At 46.5% G+C, this 18678-nt stretch overlaps 1 protein-coding gene across 1 annotated transcript; it reads right to left on the bottom strand.

Moving 5' to 3' along the window:
* Positions 1-6577: 6577 nt before the first annotated feature.
* Positions 6578-18678, bottom strand: LOC114201370 (keratin, type I cuticular Ha7-like). Its single transcript, XM_088027102.1, has 7 exons — positions 18250-18678; positions 17104-17186; positions 15998-16154; positions 15510-15671; positions 15298-15423; positions 7429-7649; positions 6578-6713 (listed from the first exon to the last, which is right to left on the bottom strand). Exons 1-7 carry the CDS (start codon positions 18676-18678, stop codon positions 6578-6580), a joined length of 1314 nt encoding a protein of 437 aa, XP_087883228.1.

Raw genomic sequence — 18678 nt, 5'->3', positions numbered from 1 at the left:
CAGAAACTGCTGAGAAATAGCAGAAGCAGAGCAAGCTTGGAGTCATGCAGGGTTGATTTGGGAGGGGAGGGAAGGCACCAGAAGGTCTGTGGAAAGGGATGGCCAAAGTTCTGAGTATATAAAGGTTGCATAATTATAGGCACCACTGGGGTACCCCCTGCATCTTGGGTAGCAGCATCTCAACTTCCATTGTGGCTTTGGCTGCCAGCCAGAGTGGTAGTTTTATTGACAACTTATTGGAGTCCTTTTCCCCAACAAGCTTTCATGATGGTACTCATGCGGCACTCCGCTTGGGTCTCAGATAAAAGGTCCTCCATCTACCCTCTCCAAGGCCATTATCTCGCCACTTATTATAATGCCATTCAGATGGAAAGCCCCACCACACTACAAAGAAGCCCCAGACTTATAATAAAACCAAAATTTCTTTGTTTTCCTCCCAGGCAATTAAAGGGGCAGAAATAGGTGGGTCCTGAGGCAGGCACCACTGAGACTTTCCAGAGGAAGAACACAAGGCCAGGTGTAGGGACCTTCTGTCTCACTTCAGCTGGGCTTGGGACAGATGGAAAGCCCTGTCAATCAGACTGATGCACGTTTGCTCATAGGGAACAGCACTGGCCTCCTGCTTCCTGCCTCTTGTCAGCCTGCTCCAGAGCCTGCTCCGTTTCCAGCCCAGAGCTGTTCCTCACTCCTGCCTTCCTCCCTACCCAAGGACACTGGCCCTTGAGCACAGACCGCTGGCAGCAGCTCTTCAAGCTCTTTGGTCAAGCCCACTGATTGATCAGCGCAGCCTCACGGGGACTTTAGTCCAAAGAGAGTGTTTAGGTCTAAGAATAAGAAGATTCAAGAACTGGGTCAACAAAAAAGCAAAGCCAGAATTTGCATACAATGCCGAGAGACCAGAGAAATAGAAACTGGGAGCAGGGTGTTGAATAAGAGATAAGAATGGACCAAGAGGCAAGGAAGGAATCCTCAGAAACTCAAGTGGCCACGGTACTCAGACAAAGTGAGCCCATCCTCAAATGAGTGAACCTGGAGAACACAATGCTAAGAAGTAGCCAACGCGACCCAAATCCATGGACAGAAGATTGGCCCACCCTGCTGAGTGTCCTGCATGATGTAAATAGAGATGATTCAGAAGAGATCTATAGACATGGGACCACAGCTCCAGAGGCCTCCAAAAGAAGTGACGTTTCCCGAGGTGCCCAGACCAGAACATCACCTCCGCTATCCAGTCTGAGATTTGTTTGTGGCTGAGAAATACAAGGTTGTCTAAAGCAGCATAAGGTTAGAAGGGGACAACACCACCTGTTCCTGAATGGTACGGACAGGTATGGTATGGACAGCAGAAAGAAGAAAGAAGCAGAGGGGGTCAGAGCTGCACTGGCTTCAGGTCACAGCCAACCAGTATCCACACCGATGATGCAGGAATGAACAGGTTACAACCAGAGATTCCTTTTCCCCTGCTGGCTGCCCCGCAGGTGCAATGGCACAAGAATTCAGAAGAGAGACAGCAGACGGAGTGACCGGTGAGTGAACACAATGCTGCCATCCCTTGTAAATCTTGCCTCTATCTTGCAATGTTTTTAAAATACCAGTAGGCTTGAGTGAATTTGCTTCTTGAACTAGTGGGGGAAAAGGGACTCCTGCACTGTAAGGTCTTTGAGAACTCACACAGGGTAGGAGTCGACTTTGTGTACTCTCTTGATTTCCTAATTGAAATATCGGCAAATTGTATTCACTCAAAGAGAAATTGAGCAGTTGAGAGACAATCAAGCCCACATTCTTTCTTTAGATCAATTTTATTCAAAGCACATTTATTGTGCAGCTTCTCCAAGCTGGGCACACGTCTACATTGGAACAGAAGAATCATAGTTCTGGTAGAGGATTATATTTTTATAAGCAATTCAGGCTAATATGGGTCCCCCAAAATATCTGAGAAACAACAAGAAGGTAAGGAAGTGAGATATTTAAGAGCTGTGAGATGGACATATCTGGAAATTTGTATTTAGTGTAACTAGGAAATTGCATATACAACATTAAGGGCAGAAGTCATTTACTGAACACCTGCCAAACACCTGGCACAGCCCCAGGGCTGGGGACGGGGACGAAGACAGGGGACGGTGGGGCGATGACATGCTACGGTCCTGCTGAGCACACAGCCCACAACAAACTCTAATGTAAAGTGATATAATTGGGTCCTTCCCCCCACCCAAAAGTTTCTTCCTTCCTCCTCCACTTCTTCCCGCACCTATTCCTGCCCCAACCTCCAGTTGGACCATTTTAAACCAGTTTCTGATTCTCTGCCTGGAAATGGGGGATGAGACCATTTCAGGTCATTTACCTGTATCCCAAAGGAGACTTAGTAGTAACCCCACTCGCTAGGCGACTCAGGGGTAGGATTCAAACAAGTGGTCTCATCAGAGCCCTAATCCCTTTAAGAATCTTGTCTTCCATCAGGCCTGGTCATTAGTTTTTTTGATATTTGGTTCTTGTTGCTTTGAAGACCACAGCTGAGTGGTATGGTTGCCCCGAGACATCCCCAGAGGCTCCATGGCATTAGGGTGAGCTGCCAAGCAGGTGGAAGAGGTCTCCGGGGACGCAGTATGGGGTGGCAGAAGAAGGAGAGGCAACGTTAAATCAAGCAAGTGAAAGAGGAAGTGTCGAAGGGCCTGAGATTCATGTGGGGAAATGGGGGTGACACGTGAGCCAGCTGGTGAGCAGGCACAAGTCTGCCACCCTCGGGATGAAAGAGATCTACTGTGTGGCAGAGGCATCTTGGTGGAGGGCCTTGGGGCACATGTTTAGGATGTCCAGCAACCCAGCAGGAAGAAGGGAGAGGCAAGCAAAGGAGCTTTGGGCACGAAATCCAGCATACAGGGAGCCTCAGCTGAAAAAGACCAGTGGATGGCCAAAGGCCAGAAGCTCAGTCTGAAATGCGATTGGGGTGAGGAGGACCATGCGGGTGGGAGTTAACACCAGGAAGATTCTCCTTGCAGAGATTCGCAGGCCCTGTAAAATCCATCTGAGCCACCTCACCCCAGCATCAGACAGTGGGTGTGAATGGGCAGTTTTATGCAGATGTACCCCCAGCCCTTAGCAGCTGAGTGCAGGGACAGGGCAGTGGGCTTGAGAGAGAGACCACTGGGAGACCTCGGGGGTTCATTTCCTTCCCTAACCCTGAACTTCTCCTCCTGCAAAATGGGGAGCCTGCTCTGCCTCTCCAGAGAGTTTGGGGGATTTCAAATTGGATAGCCTGTGTGAAAGTGCATTTTAAGTGGTGAAGGGACAGATAGGTAAGCGATTCTGTTTCTTTCTCCTCCTCTTCCTTGGTAGAGAGAGTGTTTTTAACAATAGCAGTGGGTGAGTTGAACTTCTTTCATGATTTCCATTCATTAAAATTGCCAGGGTTCTCAGGCTATTTTGAAATGCTGTACAACCTTTATTTCTTGCACTGCCCTTTGTGGCAGAAATTCTCAGCAGTGGTTCTGCTAGCATAAACACTCTACCATTCCCTTCAAGGAAAAGGAATCAAAACAAAGGGGTGATTATGATTCTGTCATCCTGCCGACACAATCGGAGACTTGGCCTCTGTGAAGCACAGTGGTCAGGAGCACAGTTGCTGGAGGTAGACAGCCTGGATCTGAATCCTGGCTTCACCACCTACTAGCTGTGTGATCTTGGGCGTGTTACTTAACCTCTCTGAGCCATGGTTTCTCACTCCAAAATGGGGATAATATGAGTTTATATACATAAATTTATCTATAACTTAGACGAGTGCCTGGCTCATGGTAAGAGCTCAATGAATGTGAGCTTCAATGATGATGATGATGGTGGTGATGATGGTGGTGGTGATGATGATGGTGATGATGGTGGTGATGATGGTGGTGATGATGGTGGTGGTGATGGTGGTGATGATAGACTATTTGGTCTCCAGGGAAGCTCTTCACACCTCCCCAAGCAGAGTGATCCCTCCACCCAGCATTTCTTCCCAGGAACCCAAACCACTTCACACACACATACGTATACACCACACACACACACAAACAATGTCTCATCAAAGCTCCTCTTTTAATTATAATTAGAGCACTGGATGTGAACTTAAGAAACACGGGTCAATTACCCTGGGGCACTGACTCATTTCATGTCACCAGAAGAATCCCTCCACCACTCAATGACTCACCTTCTCTCCCTCTCCTTAAAAGGGAAAAACAATGCTTAGCTACTGTCATGGTGCAAGAATAAGTGGGTTTATTTTGTTAGACCGCTTTGAACTTGTTGGATGAAAGGAGCTTTTTAACTACAAAGGAAGAGGCAAAGGTATTTGGGCCAGGTGCTAAATTAAGACTTAATCAAGATTGTTCTTTCTTATTGGGACCTACCCTCAGAGATGGGTCACCTGGGACGCCTGAGTGGTTCAGTCGGTTAAGCATCTGCCTTCGGCTCAGGTCATAATCCCAGGGTCCCAGGATCAAGCCCCATGTCAGGCTCCTTGCTCAGTGGGGAGCCTGCTTCTCCCTCTGCCTGCTGCTCCCCCTGCTTGTGCTCTCTCTCACACACACAAATAAATAAATAAAATATTTTTTAAATCCTTAAAAAAGAGAGAGAGAGAGAGATGCCCCCTGTACCCTAATGCCGGTACAGCTTGAGAAAAAGAGCAGAGGCAGAGTGGAGGAGAAGGGTGTAACAGCCTCTGACCCTTCCAGATTCCCTGTGTTGGAAGTCCTGTTGCTTCCCAAGCAAATCGGTCCTGTCCGCACAGATGGTGGCCAACAAGTAGGATTTGGGATTTGAGAGCAGTTGGAGACGCAACAACCAGGCCCTGGCTTAAGATCTCTCCAGCCTTGGGGCTTGGGGCTATGGTTACTCCTGTACCAGGATGGGCTGGACTTTGTAAATTTCTCAGCAGGCTACTCTGATTCGGAGAGCTCACGGAGCAGAGGGAAGACAAGAACCAGTGCGTGGAGTCAGTGTGTCAGCTCTGCTTTAACACTTGTAATCTCACCAATCAATAAGACCTAGACCGCAGGGGGTCATAGAATTTGGGGACTAGAAAACCCCCTAGAACCACCTTATTCGGCCCCATCAGATGCCTGAGTAACCTCCTCAACATCTCTACCAGGTGGTTAAAAAGACCCTGCTTGAATGCCTCCGATGATGGGGAATTCGCTGCTTCCCCTCTTTGGCCAGCTCTGATGCTGTTTTCTGGAGACATGCTGTTTGTGGCCGTGGCTGCCTAAACATGGAGCTTCTGATTCATGTGTCTACTGCCTACAAGGTCCAAGCCAGGCAGCTTCAGAGGGCTTGCTAGTGGAGCCCATGAGGGAGCTTGGATGGGTCTGTTTGGCCTTTTCTAGACTGATAGTCTGACAGGTTGGGCAACCACCATCCTTTATACATTCAGCATTTCACAGCGTGCAGGGAAAAGGCGCTATCTTGATCGAATGAGGCACTGCTCACACACAGGATCCTTAGGAGGCTGTGGCCAACTCCTTCCACAGTGTATCTGGCCCATAAGGGGCTCAGTCCCCAAATAAACCCCCTAACCCAGGGGTTCTCAAACTTGAGTATGCATAGAATCACCTGGAAGGCTCAGTAAACCAGACTGCTTATTCAGAAAGTCTGAGGTGGGGCCCAAGACTTGGAATTTCCTAAAAGTCCCCAAGTAAAGCTGGTACGACTGGTTGGAGGACAACACTTTTAGAACCTCCACCTTAAACCTACTCATCTTTATTTTTTTTTCCCTTCAAAGCTTCCGAAGTATGGGCTTTGGGCCTAATTCAAAGAGACCAGGGTTCAAGTCTTGATTCAGCCACCAGCTGCTCCCTCTTTGCAGGCTTTGGCAGAACCCCTGTGTCACAAGATCTGTAAAGCCCAGCACTGTGCCTTGCTCGCCCTGGGCCTGTGATCACAAAAGTTTACTTTAAGTAGAGTATTCTAGGGGGTCCCGGCAGCACCTCTGACCTGAGCTTTTCCTTTGCACAAGGACCAGAGGCTTCATCCTGATAAGGGGGGGATTTCAGTTGGTTCGCATATTTTAACAGCTCTGTGAATCTGGCTCTAAATAGGTTTTAGATACCCAATTACAGCTGGGTATCTCTCAGCGGCACCATTTTGTGACAGGCCTATTTTTAACTGTGGTCCTGGCTGGCTTTGCCATCTCTCAGAACCCTCAGATGAGGGAGCCCCAACACCTGCTTCTGTGGGAACAGCTCAAGGGGCCCTCAGCAACACTCTTGGCATGAGGTGGAGACACTGACCACAGGCCCTGGGCTCTTCATGCTGCAGAAGTGAAGTTTATTAGCAAAATAAAAACCAGGCTACCTACCACTTCTCAGACTGTGAAGCAACAGAAGAGAGCAAAAGGAGTGTTTAAGACACTCTAAATTTTAGAGAGGAAGCCCAAATCCAGGGGCCTGGGCTAAGCCACTGGACTAGAAAGCCCATCAGCAGAGAAGCACTGCCTGGCATCAGCTCCCCGCCCAGCTGGCCAAGGGAGCAAGGCCTCAGGGGCCAGGCCTGCAGAGTGGAACCAGTGGGGCTGCAGACGGTTCCCATCTCCCTCAGGCTGAGGAGTGTGTCAGCATCGAGGTGTTGAGCTGGAGCCACAGGAGGCCCGAGGAGGCCCAGAAAGGCAGGGAGAGCAGGGGGTACAGGCTGCAGGGACTGGGCGGGGGGTGCTGGAGGCTGGGGTCGCACATGGGTTGCAAGGGAGCCTGTGGAGAGAAAAAGATGAGATGTTTGAAATACTGACGTCAGAAGTGCATGAAAGACGAAAATATACAGACACTTCAGAATCGGAAAAGCAAAAGGGGATTGTAGACCTTGGAGGTCCTGCTGGGCCTAGAAAGTCCACAGTGGAGCTGGGACCAGAGCTCACCGTGCCCCTGTGCAAAACCAGGGCTTCCAGCCCCGGGCAAAGGAACATGGATGAGAAAGGCAGAAAGGCTGGCCAGGCAAGAGCAGGCCAGAGGTTAGCTGCCCTCCGATTGACATATAACCCCCAGTCTTGTTGATTATTGCTTAACGGGGTGTTCTATCCACCTTACCTTTTGCACAGCGCAATGGAAGGACAAAATGAAAGAATGGCTGCAAATGCCCTTAGCAATGTTCTTTAACCTTGAGTATGAAGAATCCCTGTTACTAGAATACTTCTTCCAGAGAGAATTTAGCAAAACCTAAATGCACTGAGCTCTCAGTATTTCAGCCCCCCCATGGCAATGATTGGCATCTGGGAACATAATGTGGTCAGCAGAATGGATGGCATGAGCTGAAAAGTTCCCGAATGCCCTACTCTACGTCCAGGCGGCTCACCAGGCTTAAGTTTGTCCCCAGAGAAGCGGTCTGCAATGCCACCCCTCCTTTCAAATCATCCCCACAAGAGGTCTCTGCTTTTACACATGACACTGGCACAAACGTCAGGGTACACACTTGCAATCCTCGCTCTCCAGAAGGTTCCGGTACGTGGCAATCTCACACTCTAGCCGGGCCTTGACGTCCAGCAGCACCTGGTACTCCTGGTTCTGCCGCTCCAGGTCAGCCCGGATCTCGGAGAGCTGTTCCTCCACGTTGCTGATCAGGATCTGCATCTGGGCCAGCTCGGTGCCAAAGCGAGTGTCAGCTTCACACAGGGAGTTCTGCAGACAGTCTTTCTGTAATACCAAAGGGGGAAGCAGGTGGAAAATCATGGACTGCAGCCCTCAGTCTCTCCAGTAAGACTGTGACACCCCAGGGGGCGGAGCAAGATGGCGGAGGAGTAGGAGACCTGGATTTCGTCTGGTTTCAGGAATTCAGCTGAATAGGGATCAAACCATTCTGAACACCTACGAACTCAATAAGAGATCGAAGATAAGAATAGTAACAACACTCTGAACAGAAAAGCGACCACTTTCTGGAAGGCAGGATGTGCAGAGAAGTGAATCCGAGGCGATATTCGGGAGGATAGACGGCAGGGGAGGGGGCCTCCGTCGGCCGCTTCTGGCAAGTGCTAGAGCCGCGGAGCACAAAATCGGACCTTTTAGAAGTCGGCTCCGCGGAGGGACGTCGCTCCAGTGGCTAAGCGGGGTGTGGAATGCTCGCAGGACAGTGTGGTCTCAGGACCCTCGGGGTGACAGAAAGACTGGGGGTGCCTGAGTGCGGCAGAGCTCCCAGGGATCGGAGCGGGGAAGTCGGCTGCAGAGATGGAGCCGAGTCGCGGGCTCTCAGCTCAGGGTGGCCATAAACTGTGATCCGCGGCCCAGTCGGGCTACTGCTCCTCCAGCAGGGACCCAACAAGCGGCAGAGGCGGGGAGACTCCCCTTCCTCCCCTGGGAGGAACAGCGCGGAAGAGCACCGCAGGGATCTGCTGGGTTTGGAGACTCCACACGGGGTCGGGTGCCAGACATAGAAACGCTCGATCACAGGCCGGGTGAGCACGGAGTGCGGCCGGAGACCGGGGAGACAGGAATGACTGCTTTTCTCTGGGGGCGCACTGAGGAGCGGGGCCCCGAGTTCTCCGCTCCTCCGGGCAGAGATTGGGAGGCCATCATTTTCACCCTGGTCCTCCAAAGCTGTACCGAGAGCTTGCAGGGAACAAAAGCTCCTGAGAGCAAACCCAAGCAGCTTGCTTAGCCCGGATTCACAAAGGCGGGGCAATTCCGCCTCCGGCAAAGACATTTGGGAACCACGGCAACAGGCCCCTCCCCCAGAAGATCAGCAAGAACAGCCAGCAAGCCAAGAACAAGTTTACTGATCAAGGAGAACGGGAGAACTCCAGCGCTAGGGGAATACTGCACATAGAATTCATGGCTTTTTTACCATAATTCATTAGTTTTTCAAAGTTAATTTTTTAAACTATTTTTTTAATGTTTCTTTTTCCCTTTTTCAAACAACATCTTATCGATCCCTTTTTTAAAAAAACATTTTTTATTTTTCATTTTTAGAGTCATATTTTTATCCCTTCATAGTAGTTATCCTTATTTTTGGCATATATATATATATAAGTTGTTCTCTCCTTAAAATTTTGAGATACAATTTCTTCTAACAGATCAAAATATACCCTAAATCACTAGTGTATGGCTTTGTTCTAGTCTCCTGCCTGATCACATTCTCTCCCCTTTTTTTCTTTTTTCTTTTTCTTTTTAAATCTTCTTCTTTCTTTTTAAAAACAACTTCTTATCTTATTAAGTCCTTTTATAAAATCTTTTATAATTTTCATCTTTACAGTCATCTGCCATCCCTTCATTATATCACCCCTTATTTTGTACATATATAAGTCTTTCTTCCTTTAAAATTTTACCAGGCACTTTCTTCTAAGAGAACAAAATATGCCCAAAAGCTAGTATGTGGCACTGATCTATGCACTAGCCTGATCATATTTGATCATACTCTGGTTTTTTTTTTTGTTTTGTTCTGTTTTTGTTTGTTTTTATCTTTTTCTTTTTCCTTTTTTTTTTTCTCTTCTTTCTTTCCCTTTCTTGTCCCCTGGTTTCAGGTCTTTTCTGATTTGTATAGAGTATATTTGGTGGAGACGTTAACCTGTTAGCATTCTGTTCTCTCATTCATCTGTTCTCCTCTGGACAAAATGACAAGACGAAAAAAATCACCTCAGCAAAAAGAACAAGAGGTAGAACCGTCTGCCAGGGACCTACTCAATACTGACATTAGTACGATGTCAGACCTAGAGTTCAGAATCATGACTTTAAAGATACTAGCTGGGCTTGAAAAAAGCATGGAAGTTATTAGAGAAACCCTTTCTGGAGAAATAAAAGAACTAAAATCTAACCAAGTCAAAACCACAAAGGCTATTAATGAGGTGCAATCAAAAATGGGGGCACTAACTGCTAGGATAAAGGAGGCAGAAGAAAGAATCGGCGATATAGAAGACCAAATGATGGAAAATAAAGAGGCTGAGAAAAAGAGAGAGAAACAACTACAGGATCACGAGGGCAGAATTCGAGAGATAAGCGATACGATAAGATGAAACAACATTAGAATAATTGGGATCCCAGAAGAAGAAGAAAGAGAGAGAGGGGCAGAAGGTATATTGGAGCAAATTATAGCACAGAACTTCCCTAATGTGGGGAAGGAAACAGGCATCAAAATCCAGGAGGCACAGAGAACCCCTCTCAAAATCAATAAAAATAGGTCAACACCCCGACATCTAATAGTAAAACGTACGAGTCTCAGAGACAAAGAGAAAATCCTGAAAGCAGCTCAGGAGAAGAGATATGTAACCTACAATGGTAGAAACATTAGATTGGCAACAGACCTATCCACAGAGACCTGGCAGGCCAGAAAGGACTGGCATGATATCTTCAGAGCACTAAACGAGAAAAATATGCAGCCAAGAATACTATATCCAGCTAGGCTGTCATTCAAAATAGAAGGAGAGATAAAAAGCTTCCAGGACAAACAAAAACTAAAGGAATTTGCAAACACGAAACCAGCCCTACAAGAAATATTGAAAGAGGTCCTCTAAGCAAAAAGAGAGCCTAAAGCAGCATAGATCAGAAAGGAACACAGAAAATATACAGTAACAGTCACCTTACAGGCAATACAATGGCACTAAATTCATACCTTTCAATAGTTACCCTGAATGTAAATGGGCTCAATGCCCCAATCAAAAGACACAGGCTATCAGATTGGATTAAAAAACAAGACCCATCAATATGCTGTCTGCAAGAGACTCATTTTAGACCCAAAGACACCCCCACATTGAAAGTGAGGGGGTGGAAAACCATTTACCATGCTAATGGACACCAAAAGAAAGCTGGGGTGGCCATCCTTATATCAGACAAATTAGATTTTAAAACAAAGCCTGTAATAAGAGATGAAGAAGGACACTATATCCTACTTAAAGGATCTATCCAACAAGAAGATCTAACAATTGTAAATATCTATGCCCCTAACGTGGGAGCAGCCAATTATATAAGGCAATTAATAACAAAAGCAAAGATACACATTGACAACAATACAATAATAGTGGGGGACTTTAACACCCCCCCTAGACAGATCATCTAAGCAAAAGATCAACAAGGAAATAAAGACTTTAAATGACACACTGGACCAAATGGACTTTACAGACATATTCAGAACATTCCATCCCAAAGCAACAGAATACACATTCTTCTCTAGTGCCCACGGAACATTCTCCAGAATTGATCACATCCTAGGTCACAAATCAGGTCTCAACTGGTACCAAAAGATTGGGATTATTCCCTGCATATTTTCAGACCACAATGCTTTGAAACTAGAACTCAATCACAAGAGGAAAGTCGGAAAGAACTCAAATACATGGAGGCTAAAGAGCATCCTACGAAAGAATGAATGGGTCAACCAGGAAATTAAAGAAGAATTAAAAAAATTCATGGAAACCAATGAAAATGAAAACACAACTGTTCAAAATCTTTGGGATACAGCAAAGGCAGTCCTGAGAGGAAAATATATAACAATACAAGCCTTTCTCAAGAAACAAGAAAGGTATCAAATACACAACCTAACCCTACACCTATAGGAGCTGGAGAAAAAAAACAGCAAATAAAGCCTGAACCCAGCAGGAGAAGAGAAATAATAAAGATCAGAGCAGAAATCAATGAAATAGAACCCAAAAGAACAGTAGTTCAATTGCTGGATCGTATGGTAGCTCTATTTTCAACTGTTTGAGGAACCTCCATACTGTTTTCCAGAGGGGTTGCACCAGCTTGCATTCCCACCAACAGTGTAGGAGGGTTCCCCTTTCTCCACATCCACATCTGTTTCATTGAAACAGTAGTTTCAACGAAACTAGGAGCTGGTTCTTCGAAAGAATGAACAAGATTGATAAACCCCTGGCCAGACTTATCCAAAAGAAAAGAGAAATGACCCAAATCAACAAAATCATGAATGAAAGAGGAGAGATCACAACCAACACCAAAGAAATACAAACAATTATAAGAACATATTATGAGCAACTCTATGCCAGCAAATTAGATAACCTGGAAGAAATGGGTGCATTCCTAGAGATGTATCAACTACCAAAATTGAACCAGGAAGAAATAGAAAATCTGAACAGACCTATAACCATTAAGGAAATTGAAGCATTCATCAAAAATCTCCCAACAAACAAAAGCCCAGGGCCAGATGGCTTCCCAGGGGAATTCCATCAGACATTTAAAGAAGAATTAATACCTATTCTCCTGAAACTGTTCCAAAAACTAGAAATGGAAGGAAAACTTCCAAACTCATTTTATGAGACCACCATTACCTTGATCCCAAAACCAGACAAAGACCCCATCAAAAAGGAGAATTACAACACCAAAACAAATTATGTAATATATGGTGATTAACATAACAATAAAAAAATTTTTTAAAAAAAGGAGAATTACAGACCAATATCCTTGATGAACATGGATGCAAAAATTCTCACCAAAGTACTAGCCAACAGGATCCAACAGTACATTAAAACGATTATTCACCATGACCAAGTGGGATTGATCCCTGGGCTGCAAGGCTGGTTCAACATCCGCAAATCAATCAATGTGATACAATACATTAACAAAAGAAAGAACAAGAGTCATGTGATCCTCTCAATAGATGCAGAAAAAGCATTTGACAAAGTACAGCATCCTTTCTTGATCAAAACTCTTCAGAGTATAGGGATAGAGGGTACATAACTCAATATCGTAAAAGCCATCTATGAAAAACCTACAGCGAATATCATTCTCAATGGGGAAAAGTGGAGAGCTTTTCCCCTAAGGTCAGGAACGCAGCAGGGATGTCCACTCTCACCACTGCTATTCAACATAGTATTAGAAGTCCTAGCCACAGCAATCAGAAAACAAAAAGAAATCAAAGGCATCCAAATCGGCAAAGAGGAAGTCAAACTCTCACTCTTTGCAGATGATATGATACTGTATATGGAAAACCCAAAAGACTCCACCCCAAAACTGCTAGAACTCATATAGAAATTCAGTAAAGTAGCAGGATATAAAATCAATGCACAGAAATCAGTGGCATTCCTATACACCAACAACAAGACAGAAGAGAGACAAATCAAGGAGTCAATCCCATTTACAATTGCACCCAAAACCATAAGATACCTAGGAATAAATTTTACCAAAGAGGCAAAGGATCTGTACTCAGAAAACTATAAAATACTCATGAAAGAAATTGAAGAAGACACAAAGAAATGGAAAAACGTTCCATGCTCATGGACTGGAAGAACAAACCGTGTGAAGATGTCAGTGCTACCTAGAGCAATCTACACATTCAACGCAATCCCCATCAAAATACCATCCACCTTTTTCAAAGAAATGGAACAAATCATCCTAAAATTTGTATGGAACCAGAAGAGACCCCGAATAGCCAGAGGAATATTGAAAAAGAAAAGCAAAGCCAGCGGCATCACAATTCCGGACTTCCAGCTCTATTACAAAGCTGTCATCATCAAGACAGGATGGTACTGGCACAAAAACAGACACATAGATCAATGGAACAGAATCAAGAGCCCAGAAATGGACCCTCAACTCTATGGTCAACTCATCTTTGACAAAGCAGGAAAGAATGTCCAATGGAAAAAAGACAGTCTCTTCAACAAATGGTGTTGGGAAAATTGGACAGCCACGTGCAGAAGAATGAAACTGGACCATTTCCTTACACCACACACAAAAATAGACTCCAAATGGTTGAAAGACCTAAACGTGAGACAGGAGTCCATCAAAATCCTAAAGGAGAACACAGGTAGCAATCTCTTCGACCTCAGCCGCAGCAACTTCTTCCTAGAAACATCACCAAAGGCAAGGAAGCAAGGGCAAAAATGAACTATTGGGATTTCATCAACATAAAAAGCTTTTGCACAGCAAAAGAAACAGTCCACAAAACCAAAATACAACCGACAGAATGGGAGAAAATATTTGCAAATGACATATCAGATAAAGGGCTAGTATCCAAAATCTATAAAGAACTTATCAAACTCAACACCCAAAGAACAAATAATCCAATCAAGAAATGGGCAGAAGACATGAACAGACATTTTTCCAAAGAAGACATCCAGATGGCCAACAGACACATGAAAAAGTGCTCAACATCGCTCGGCATCAGGGAAATCCAAATCAAAACCTCAATGAGATACCACCTCACACCAGTCAGAATGGCTAGAATTAGCAAGTCAGGAAACGACAGATGTTGGCCGGGATGTGGAGAAAGGGGAACCCTCCTACACTGTTGGTGGGAATGCAAGCTGGTGCAACCCCTCTGGAAAACAGTATGGAGGTTCCTCAAACAGTTGAAAATAGAGCTACCATACGATCCAGCAATTGCACTACTGGGTATTTACCCCAAAGATACAAATGTAGGGATCCGAAGGGGTACGTGCACCCCGATGTTTATAGCGGCAATGTCCACAATAGCCAAACTGTGGAAAGAGCCAAGATGTCCATCGACAGATGAATGGATAAAGAAGAGGTGGTATATATACACAATGGAATATTATGCCGCCATCAAAAGGAATGAGATCTTGCCATTTGCAACGACGTGGATGGAACTGGAGGGTGTTATGCTGAGTGAAATAAGTCAATCAGAGAAAGACACGTATCATATGACCTCACTGATATGAGGAATTCTTAATCTCAGGAAACAAACTGAGTGTTGCTGGAGGGGTGGGGGATGGGAGGGATGGGGTGGCTGGGTGATAGACATTGGGGAGCGTATGTGCTATGGTGAGCACTGTGAATTGTACAAGACTGATGAATCACTGATCTGTACTTCTGAAACAAATAATGCAATATATGTTAAGAAAAGAAAAGAAGAAGATAGCAGGAGGGGAAGAATGAAAGGGAGTAAGTCGGAGGGGGAGACGAACCATTAGAGATGATGGACTCTGAAAAACAAACTGAGGGCTCTAGAGGGGAGGAGGGTGGGGGGATGGGTTAGCCTGGTGATGGGTATTAAAGAGGGCACATTCTGCGTGGAGCACTGGGTGTTATGCACAAACAATGAATCATGGAACACTACATCAAGAACTAATGATGTAGTGTATGGTGATTAACATAACAATAAAAAATTATTTAAAAAAAAAGACTGTGACACCCCAAGGTATTGCCAGGCCTGGAGAACAAGCTAACTCCTGTTAGCAGTCCTCAGCTGGGAGAACTAAACGTGCCATTGTTCTTCATTCTAGACCTCAGGATAAGTTTGCAGGACCTCCCTCATATGGGTAATGTTCATTCCCTCATCATCCACATCTATGAGAAAGTTCTTGCAAAGGCAAGGAAATCAAGGTTTGAACTGTGTCCTGGTCTGTATTTAAGGGAGGCAGGTACTGAACCAAGCAAAGGAGCTCACCAGCGTGTGCTGGGCCTGAAGCTCCACCTCCAGGGCGTTCACTGTGCGTCTCAGCTCCAGGATCTCTGATTGGCAGCACCGCAGCTCCTCGGAGCAGGACATGTCCTGCTTGCTGATGCTTTCAGACTGAAGCACAAGGGCACAGAGACATGATCAGTAACCTGCTTAGGTGGAAGCCAGGGTCCCTCCCTGCTCCGAGGCAGCACCCGCACCTGATCTTGGAACCACTCTTCCAGATCATTGTGGTTGGTCTGCACCAAGGCCTCATAGTGGCACCTCATCTCCTGCAGCACCCTGCTCAGGTCCACGGTGGGCTCCGCATCCAGCTTAATCTGGAGCTTGTCCCCCAGCTGGCTCCTCAGGAGGCGGACTTCCTGTGGGCACAAGAGGACATCTCAGCCGTGGAGTCCCCACTGCCCTCCACCCCAAAACCTCATCTCCCACTCCCCACCCTCCCCAGTGATTTCCCTGGGCTCCTCTGAGGACAAGGCACCACCTGCATTAGCCTAGCAACTTCCAAAGGCTGTGGATGAAGAGCAAGTCCCCACTGAAAGCTGGAGCTCACCTCCATAGCTTGTGAGGCTTACCCACAAGGCAGGGCCTGTAGATCTCCCATCCTGAGGAGGAGGAAGAGCTTCATTTCTTCCCCCAAATGAGCCCAAATTCACTTCCAGAAAGTCTTACACAAAGGGCCATGTACCTGCTCATGGTTCTTCTTAAGGCAGAGCAGCTCCTCCTTGAGGGACTCCAGCTGGGCCTCCAGGTCACACTTGGCGAGTGTGAGGTCATCCAGCACCCTGCGCAGGCCGCAGATGTCGGCCTCCCCCAGCTGGCAGAGAGAGTGCTCCATCTGGTACCTTTAGCAGGAAAGATACAGGAGTCGGGGGTAGAGAGCAGAGGGACCCCAGGACACTGGCAGCCACTCCACTGGCCATCCCTCTGCAGTCTAATTGTGAGTTGGCATTTCCTATGTGGCACACTCCCAGCCTGGAAAGCAATGGGGTGTTCCCCACCCATCTGACATGAAGCACCACTAGGCAGAGTGGCCAGGACTGAGGGTGCTGGGGCAGACACACGGCCAGCACCTGCCCTCAGGTGATCCCTGCAGACCCTCCTCTTCCACGCCCCCTACTGAGGCAGACCCTGGGTTCTCTCAGATTAGAAGCCAAATGCCAGATGGGAGGATAGAAATGGCCCTCTTTAGCTCCAGAGGAGTGAGGCTTCCACAGAGTTCTGAAGAAAGAATAAAGCACAATGCCCCTTCCTGTTCCCAGGTTGGACCTTCTGAGGTGGCATAAACCTTTTGAGCCTCACAGGCCTCCATCATAGATGGTGGAGCATGATTTCTGTCATGAGTTATTAGTGCTCACAAATTGGTTGGGCTGCAGTGTGGAAACATTCTCATGGAGGCAGCAGAATTTGGTAGGAAATGGCCTCAGGGTAGGAAACGTAGGGCCAGGTTCCAATCCTACCACTCAGTGGCCACATGACTTGGGGCCCTGAGCTTCAGTTCCCTCACAAGGATGAAGCCATCAGTGCCCTGCCTACCTCCCCAGGTCCTTGGAACAGGAAGCAGCAAGAGTATGATGCATTCTCAAGCATGTTGTGAACTATAAAAGCTAAACAATTGAGGGGCAGAGGAGTGTTCTTTCAAGATCGTGGGCATAATGCCCTCTGTTTTCTCTTGCTTTAACTGTTGGTTTGGGATCTTGGTCAATTATATCTCTAATGCCAACTGCATCACCAGAGAGAAAAAGTCAGGGTAGGTACCTGGCTCCCCCCTCTGCCTGTTCTACCCCAACTCACTTGGTCCTGAAGTCATCTGCAGCCAGCCTGGCATTGTCTATTTGCACAACCAGCCTGTTGTTCTCAGATTTGATGCACAGGATCTGGGGAAAGAAAGAAGGCTCAGTAATTGACTATCTCTAGAGCCATCAATGGCCTCGGGTCAAAAGAAGTTCCATTGGCCTGAGATTCAAACAACAACATCCCCTTGGACTCCCAAACACCTAAGAGATGCTGGTGTGACACAGGGCGGGGGCTGTGCATGAGGATGCTTGGCAAAGGTGGAAGGCATACAGCCAAAAGAACTGGGAAATGGAAAGGAATAGCAAACTGAACACATAACAGAGACTTAATTTTATTTTGCCAGCCGTGATACTTAGCCTGATATGAACAAGATCTGAAATCTAGGCCACAGAAACAATGGACTGGTTATGAAAGGTTTAGATGAAGAGGGACCCACTCTTAATAAGAAGTCCCTTATGCTTGTTGATCAACTTCCCCAAAGGTCTTCTGTGAATCTAGCCAGGTTTCTGTGGCCCTTATTTGACGCTTTTTTTCTTCCTATCTCCAAAACAAAGATGTAGTTTCTTAAGAAGCTTTGCATTGATTATCAAAGGGGACAGTAGCTATGCAGAAGAGACCAGTGCTACTGAATGACCATATACTGGCTCATAAGGGACATTAGAACATGCCGCCTTGTACTGCACTGGAGGTTACGTTGCACTGTCTTTGCAACTACAATGTTAGAATTGTAAGTACTGAGATAAGCAAACATAAACTCAGAATCCTGGGGAGTCAAATCTCCCATCTCAACTTCTACATATTCCCATTCATCTGCACTCAAGAAATTCTCTTCCCACAGTCAAAAAAGAATTTTTTTTTTCAAATGTGGCTATTTCCAGTCCCAATCCAGGCCCTGAAAATTTTGTGCAAGTGTCAGTAATCTTTTTCTGTAAAGGGCCAGACAGTAAATATATAGGGTTTGAAGGCCATGGATCTCTGTCACAACTATTCAACTCTGCCATTAGAGCGCAGAAGCAGCCATACACAATACATTAATGAATGAGCATAGCCATGTACCAATAAAACTTTATTTATAAAAATCAGTTAGTAGGCCAGATGGGCCATAGTTTGCCAACCCCTGATCTGAAGCACCACAAACCTCACCTTCTGCTGGAGCTCTTCAATGGTCTGGAAGTAGGACTGGTAGTCTGGACACATGGTGGACTCATGGCATTTGCTCGACTCTCGGATCCTGGTCTCTAGCTCCGTGTTCTCCTTCTCCAGCTGGCGCACCTTCTCCAGGTAGTTGGCCAGGCGATCGTTCAGGAACTGCATGGTCACCTTCTCGTGGCCATTCGGGGCACCTTCCCCATAGTTCTCACAGACTCCAATGTTGCCGGGAATGTTGCAGGTCCCTGGCAAGGGGCAAGCAGTGCGGCAGCTGTGGGGCATACAGAGGCTGGGTTTGCCCAGAGGGGTTGCCCCCACACGCACTCGGTTGGCATGTGCCAGGGTGGCCGACAAGCATAGGGAAGCGGGCTTGGCCTCTGGAAACTTTCCACTGAGGAGAGAACTGCAGTGATGAGAAGTCAT

This window comes from Eumetopias jubatus, unplaced genomic scaffold (genome assembly GCF_037043125.1).
Source record: "Eumetopias jubatus isolate StellerSeaLion01/CBP00866 unplaced genomic scaffold, mEumJub1_p1.0 scaffold_10, whole genome shotgun sequence".
Classification (NCBI taxonomy): Eukaryota; Metazoa; Chordata; class Mammalia; order Carnivora; family Otariidae; genus Eumetopias; species Eumetopias jubatus.
Note: the sequence above shows the minus strand (reverse complement) of the source record. Positions and strands in the feature narration are given on the sequence as shown.

What these genes read in the sequence shown, in the direction of transcription:
- LOC114201370 (XM_088027102.1), bottom strand. Translation starts at nt 18,678, where the DNA reads ATGACTTCTCATCACTGCAGTTCTCTCCTCAGTGGAAAGTTTCCAGAG. An exon ending in GCAGATGACTTCAGGACCAA is followed by an intron (nt 16,155 to 17,103) that starts GTGAGTTGGGGT and finishes TTCCTGCTAAAG; the next exon opens with GTACCAGATGGAGCACTCTC. An exon ending in CTGGAGAGCGAGGATTGCAA is followed by an intron (nt 6,714 to 7,428) that starts GTGTGTACCCTG and finishes TTCTCTCCACAG; the next exon opens with GCTCCCTTGCAACCCATGTG.